This window comes from Hyaena hyaena, unplaced genomic scaffold (assembly GCF_003009895.1).
Source record: "Hyaena hyaena isolate Hyena2069 unplaced genomic scaffold, ASM300989v1 scaffold_12, whole genome shotgun sequence".
Lineage (NCBI taxonomy): Eukaryota > Metazoa > Chordata > Mammalia > Carnivora > Hyaenidae > Hyaena > Hyaena hyaena.
The window spans coordinates 5,289,193-5,296,742 of record NW_024080644.1 but is presented as its reverse complement, the minus strand read 5'-3'; the positions used below and the strand labels follow the sequence as shown (position 1 = coordinate 5,296,742).

At 43.1% G+C, this 7,550-nt stretch overlaps 1 protein-coding gene across 1 annotated transcript; it reads left to right on the top strand.

Moving 5' to 3' along the window:
• The first annotated feature begins 742 nt into the window (after positions 1-742).
• On the top strand, positions 743-1,593 carry LOC120248171 (ferritin heavy chain-like). The gene has a single exon (XM_039256409.1). It carries the CDS (start codon positions 924-926, stop codon positions 1,470-1,472), a length of 549 nt encoding a protein of 182 aa, XP_039112340.1. The 5' UTR covers positions 743-923; the 3' UTR covers positions 1,473-1,593.
• Positions 1,594-7,550: the final 5,957 nt, after the last annotated feature.

Here is a 7,550-nt window from a genome sequence, read left to right as displayed (position 1 = left end):
TGAGTTACTTGAACAGAAAGGGAAACCGAGTTAGAGTAGGCCTTAGACAACTGCAGACCTGCAAAGCAGAAGTGAAACCAAACAAGAGAAGATATCCGCCTGGAAGAGAGACCTAACCAAGCCTTTCAGTGTCAGAGAAATGCCACACGTTGGCATTGGGGACAGTATCTATCCTACCTGTAAGCTCCATGACATCTACTCCCAAAGGAGAAGACCATTCCCTGGTTGACACACTCCATCCTCCCTATTCATAGGAGAAGCTTGTTAGTGAAATGGACATCATAACTGTAATTCAGAACCATGCTAATTACCTAGGCTAATCAAATAAGTCCTTTATTGCTAAATATGAATGTGCAAAGTTTGAAGTATTTCAAGAAAGAAAAGAGATGCTGATAAACAGATATATTTATATTTTACAGGCAATAGAAATTTACCAAACAAGTTCAAATTCATATCCTTAGAATTTTGCAGGAGAGTGGGTTTATAAAATAACAGGCTGCAATAGAAGAATCCGAGAACAAAATTAAGTATTTGGAAAATAGACACATTATCACAAAATTAAAAACTTAAACGCCAGGTGCTCAGTGCAGGGTTGCCCTGCGTCACTTACGCTCCAAGGGAACCTGGAACACAGCACTCGCGGCCCCACCCCCACCCCTTACGCGCAACGGAAACTCGCCCGCTGTAACCCAGTAACGCGGACTCCACTTCCTGTTCTATCCCAGAGCCGTTGCCTAGCGCGAGCCCAACAGACGCTGCCTGGAGGTCTCCGCTGCCACTGGGGCCTCCGGCTTCTCTCGCCACTCAGCCACTCAACACTGGGCAATCTCCGAGGCGGCCGCTACCGCCTTCGGCCCCGCCGCTGCCCGCCCCGCAGCCCTTGCTTCCGAGCTGCCTTCGCCTTGGTGCCAGTGCCGCCAGCCATGGCCAACGTGCCGTTCTCTATAGTGCGCCAAAACTACCACCCCCAGTGCGAGTCCGCAGTCAACAACCTGATCAACCTAGAGCTCCACGCCTCCTACGTGTACCTGTCGATGGCTTTCTATTTCAAGCGTGAGGACGTGTCTCTGGAGAACTTCGCTGAGTTCTTCCTGCGCCAGTCCCACGAGAAGAAGGAGCAAGCCCAGAAGCTGATGGAGCTCCAGAACCAGCGCGGGGGTCGCATCCGCTTCCATGACATCATGAAGCCTGACCGCGACGACTGGGAGAGCGGCCTCAATGCCATGGAGTGTGCCTGTCACCTGGAGCAGATCCTGTACCAGAGCCTGCTCGACCTGCACCAGCTGGCCATCAGCAAGCAAGACATCCACCTGTGCAGCTTCCTGGAGAGCAACTACCTGCACGAGCAAGTCAAGGCCATCAGAGAGATGAGCGACTACATCACCAACATGCGCAAGATGGGGACCCTGAGAAGCAGCCTGGCAGATTATCTGTTTGACAAGCTCACCCTGAGCAACAGCGACAAGAACTGAGTTGGGACTGTTTCCCCATAGACACAGGGTGCATGGTGACTTCCCCTGGTCACCATGCCGAGCATGCATTTTGCAGTAGTGCCTTTGCAGAAGGTTCCCATCTTCTTCTTCCAGTTTTGCCATAAATAAATAAAGTTATTTGGTTTCAATAAAGTTATTTGGTTCATAAATAAATAAAGGTGCCTGGTTGACTCGTGTGCAAAACCCTAACCTTTTAAATTTTAAAACAGGTATCCAGGAGTCCCGCCCCCATGCTTCATCCACATACAGCTCAGGATTTCTATAGATGAAAGGAGAATGTATTCCATGGGACCCTGGAAAACACAATATTAATCTTCCCATTCTAAACTGTAGGCAGATGGGGGTGGGGTGGTGTGAGGTGGGGCCCTGGTGAGCGTGGGTGTGTGTGCATGGTAAATTACATATATTAAAAAAACATGGTGTAGAATTCATCATAGTGGTGCCCCCAACGAAGAACAGAAGAATAGGATGGGGCAGGGATTAAAGGGAATCTTCAACATTATGTGAAGACTTATTTACTAAAATATGCAAATATCACTGGTTGTGATTCTGGGTAGGAACATGGGTGGTCTCAGAAGCAGGTATGGCAGAGGATATTTTTGACAAGCTCACCCCGGGCAACAATGGTAATATAATTGAGCCTTAGGCTCACTTTCCCATAGACATGGGCATGACTTCCTAGGTCACCATGCTGGACATGCATATTTCCCTTACAAAATATCCAAATAGAGTTTTCTCCTTCAGTTGTACACTTTCCTCCCTTAAAGTAATAAGGTACCAAAAAACCAACATTACCTGATTAGAAGGGCTGAACAATATCAGCTCCAGGCTAAGGTCAAATTTGTGATATTGAATATGAGGTAGAATAAATCCCCCTAAACGTTAAGCCAGGGAATCTGGCTGCTTTAAGGAATGCAGAGGGTGGGGAAGAGTTGAAGCAAGGAGGCCTGTCAGGAGATACTGTTGCCAATCAAATGAGAGACATCGGTGGTTGAAGTGGAGCGGAGGCTGAAGAAAAGGTGACTGAGACAAATTCTAGTTGGAGCCGGATGACTCAACAAGATTTGCTCAAGGAGCAAAGGTGACGATTGAGAAATGGGGGAAATTCTCTAGCTTCTGGTGTTGGTACCTGAACACTTGACTTGACGGTAATGCTATTTATTAATTTGAGAATGTTTGCCGGGGGACATGTGGGGTGGGAAACGCATGTCATGTAAAAGCTGAGATGCCTGTTAGATATGCAAGTGGAACTGTCAGGTGGTCAGATATGCAGGTGGTCAGAAAACTGAATCTGGAGCTCAGGTGGGATGTCAGGTTTGGAAACACACATAGAAGCAACATCAGCTACCGATGGTGTTGAGGCCACGGGACTGGACAAGCCCACCAGAAAAAAGGGTGTACAGAGTGTGGCACAGCCAGCCCCGTGCCCAGGGCAGCTACCGTTAGAGGATGGGCTGAGATGTTCAAACATCCAGAGGGCTGCTGGTCCCACCTTGACCATTACCTCATTCCACACTGTGACCATCTGTGCCAGTACCCAGTGTCCCCAAATCAGCCGATTCCTAACCCCAGAGTGGCCTTTGGTTTCTGCTTTCAAGGTATGAAGAGAATTTCGCCTATTATCTTGTCTTCATGGCTATGGGTACAAAGAAATGATCTCTTAGTAAAAAGATTTCCCAATGAAAAGAAACAGCTGCTTCTTTATAAGCTCTCCCCTTTATAAACTCTTTCCTCTTACGGTCCACTCTCTATTTGACCAGATGAAATCTGTGCCCATGTAAACCTTAAAATTATCCATGTCTTAAAAAAAAACCACTCAAAATATTTTGTTTCTTGTCCTCTACTGTAGTTTACTAAGATCGAAATTAAAAATTTATATGCATTGTATCTGATAGTCAAAGATACATGGTTAGCTTGAGTGTCCTTAAAGCTAACAGATTGCTTTGAAGCTTTAGTAAAACAAGAACAAGTTTAGCTAAGAAGTATATATCCTTTCACATTTTCTCATGACTGTGTTTTAATATTATCTTAAAAATGATGATTATCGCCCTTTGAGTTTTGTTTCCAGAAAATGTTACTACCCCTTTTATTTTTGCTAGTCAAACTTGATCTCTCTCTGCCTGCTTTGAAGTTGTCTGCTCCCCCTGACATTGTCTCAGGTGTGCTTGTGTGTCTGTGTACATATACATATACACATAGATACACATGTATATGCGTATATGTGCATATATAACTGTTCTCCTCTAGATATGAGGAACACAGGGTGAGCATCAATACATGAGTGTTTAAAAACTGGAAATTGGGGATCTTTCCTCCTTTCCTGTTTTGGAGAAGCAGTTGGTATAGTGCTTTCTTACCCTCACACTCCCTGGGTTCACATCCCAGCTTAGCCACTTACTAAACGGGGTGAATCTGGGTATGTAATTTAACTTTTCTGTGCCTCTGCTTCCTCCTATGTAAAAGAGGGCTAATAAAAGCATTGACCCCACTGGTTGCTAAGGAGACTGAATGAGTGAATATTTTGAATGTTTCCAACAGCACACAGAGTACACCTAAGCCATCATTTATCACCACCACCTTCATTCATTTACTTCTAAGTTCCTGGTGGTGTTCCTTTGGGGAGAAGATTTCACATCTGTACTTTGCCACTGGGGGTCGCTCTTGCATTTCAACCAACTGTGTCACTGCCTATGGAGAAGGAAAAATCCTTGGTAGCTGCTTGGCTGTCAGGTGCTGCCAGGAGTCAGAAGGGTAGATCACTGTTTTCACTGCCCCAAACTCAGGCCCAAGCCTGGAGGGGGAGTTGCTGTTTCAATCAGCCTTCCCCTTAAATCACTCCCTAGAACATTTTGTTTGGTTATTCTTCCCAAACCCAGGTTGCCTGAGCCTCCTCTTTCCAACTTATCTAACATTCCAGTCTTCAGAGATGGGAAAGAAGGGATAAAGTGTTAATCCTGATCCTATCATGATCTGGAGTGGAATGGGTGGATTGGAAGAGGAGAATGGGCAAAAAGGCTACTAAAAACACAATAACTACAATTGATAAATCACTTTAGCACATAGGTGCTCAAACTTTGCTGCACATTAGAACCACCTGCAGAGTATTTATAACTCTCAATAGCCAGTCCACATCTCAGGCCAAGTACATCAGTCTCTGTGGCAGGACCTAGACATCCCAGGCATGAAAAACAGTGAAAGCAGCTTGCTATTCAAAGTATGGTCCTCTGACCAGCACATCAATGTCATCTGAGAGCTTGTTAGAAATGCAGAATCTCAAGCCCTACCCCAGACCTACTGAATCACAATCTACCTTTTGGCAGGGTGGGTTGAATAGGTGATGGGGATTAAGGAGTGAATCTGTGAGGAGCACTGGGGTGCCCTATGGAAGTGTTGAATCACTATATTGTACTCCTGAGCCTAATACAACAGTGTATGTTCACTAACTGGAATTTAAGTAAAACTAAAAAAAAAAAAAAAAGAATCTACATTTTAAAGTCCCCAGATGATGTATATGCACGCTGAAGTTTGAATAGCGTTCTCGGCATTCATTTTGGAATCACCTTGGGAGCTGGAAGATAATTCTGATGTATGGGTTTAAACAACTTACTGGGCCACACCCTCCAGTAAGCAGTGGACCATGCACATTAAAAATGTACTCTAACTTCAACAACAATTACTGAGTCAACAACTATCGGCCATACGTGGGCACGCACACATAACATGCACACACGATCTTATCCAAACCTCCTCTTGTATCATTAACTGGTTCGTTTCAGAGTGTGGGTTGGCAAACCACAGCCTGTAAGCCAAATCTGCTCCCTATGTGTTTTTACAAAGTTTTATTAGAACAGAGATGCACCCATTCAATTACCTATTGTCAATGACTGCATCTGCACTACAACAATACAGTCAGTAGATATAACAAAGACCATGTGGCCTACAAAGCCTAAAACATTTACAGAAAATCTTTACCAGCCCATGTCTGATAGTAATTTGCCACAGGCCTTGGATTCATCTCAATCTGCCAAATATTTTAAACTTTTCACCTGCCTCTATGCAGCTATTTGTCTTTTTCTGTTTCCCTTTATTTTCTCTCACTTTCAATAGTCTAGAATGCTCTGGGTAGATACAATACTTTACAGGGTTATAAATATTGCAATTGTCACCTTCCAGACTAACATCTTTGTGTATTTCAGCAAGTCAACCTGTGGCCTTTCTTTGTGTCTTGAGTTCTGCCAGTCCCCCAATAAGCCTTTGTTAATTGAGAGCCATCAGTCACCCCGCTTCTGGGAGCATCGGAGTGGAACAATGCCTGACTAACCTTTTTGACTGATACTCCATAATCACGTATTCATCACAGAGGCTGCTTAAAGTGTACTTAGTTTTAAGTTATTGCAATCTATTTCAATCATCTTTCTTACTGAGAGGCATTTAAATTTCATTAATATGCAAAACTCCTGCCTTGCCTGAGGAGGAATAGACTCCTTCCCTTTTATCTGTATTTCAGTGTTTAGTTTTTGTAATGTTGCTTTTGTCTTATAATTTATCATATGTGATATTCACTATGCCACATGCAACAAGGAGACATTCTTTCTTCCTGTGGGATCATTCTCTGTGCCTGATATTTTTCCTCCCCAAAGTTGAATTCTTCTATAAAGTTTATGGAGAAGTGCAAGTTCCCATTTAAAATATATTTTAGATCTATAAATCATAAGATAAACCTAAATTAAAACATTCTAGGAAAGGAGCATCCCTGTCACTTGTGAATGTTTTGGCTAAACAGCCATTCTTTCAACAAATGACACTGAATTCAGTGATGTGTTCCGCACTCTGCTTGGCACTAGGAATATAAGGTGACTACACACAGGAGAGGAAAGGAGTCTAGATTTTACCTGGGACCACAGAAACTCACTGTGGAGGTGACACTGACTCTTGAAAGATAAACTGGAGTTCTTCAAGTAGACAAGAGAGGCAAGGGTATATTAGCTCTGTTCATTTGCTGCAAAGGGGCCAAGACAGAGGAAAAGGTTACAAATTCAGGAGTGTAAGGGGATACAGTTAATAAAAGAAGATCCAGAGGAGGAGGAGAGAGGTGGCAGAGGGATAGGTTTTTCTTTTAAAAAAAAACTCCACAAAAACTCTACTCTCCAAAGTAATCACTGACTTAGTAATTAATATCACCATCGGTCTTCTTTCAGCACTTGTCTTGCTCTAATCACTGTAACAATTAGTAGTGCTGACTAGTCTTTCCTTCCTTGCCTTCTCTGTCTTTTCATAACTTACCTAAGATTTATCCATAAAGAAATATACAGACCTAACCACAGCCGGGGAGGGAAACTTCTTTCTATTCTTCTAGTTTTCTGTGTCTGGCCAAACAATTAAAATGACATAAGACATATTAACAGGAGAAAAATAAAGTTTATTTCATACCTATGGCACCCCCAAAGATACAAGGCTCAAAATGTAGCCAGATAATTGGGGTTTATATAAAATATAAAAAAGATAGGGGTTAGGAGTCTAGAAATAGAAAAAGGAGGAAGGCCATTCACAGGAAGGCAAAAGATATGTTTGGAAAACAAAGGTTACCCTGTTATGCAGATACATTTCTTTAGGTTAGAAGGTATCACTAGTAATAACAGCTCTTTTCTAGTACAGACAGGCAATGGAGTTGGGGGCAGGAGACATAAAGAGTTTTTCCTGAATCTGCTGGGTTTTGACTGCCTTTAGCACAAAATAATTCTTATGCCAAAGAGGCATAGTTTAGGATGACAGATTCTGTTCCTCTTCCCCTCCCTGTTAGGTTCTGCTGTTGACCTTTTCAACTCTTTTTTTATATATACTCCCCCTTGAGTTCAGACACATCCATGGCCAATATTGTTATCTCTATCTGTCTCTCTTTCTCAGTCTCAGTGTCTCTCTCTCCTCCCATTTTTTAAAAATTTTTTAAAAAAATGTTTTCTTTATTTCTAGGAGAGAGACAGAGAGAGAGAGAGAGACAGCATGAGCAGGGGAGGGTCAGAGAGAGAGGGAGTCACAGACTGAAACAGGCTCCAGGCT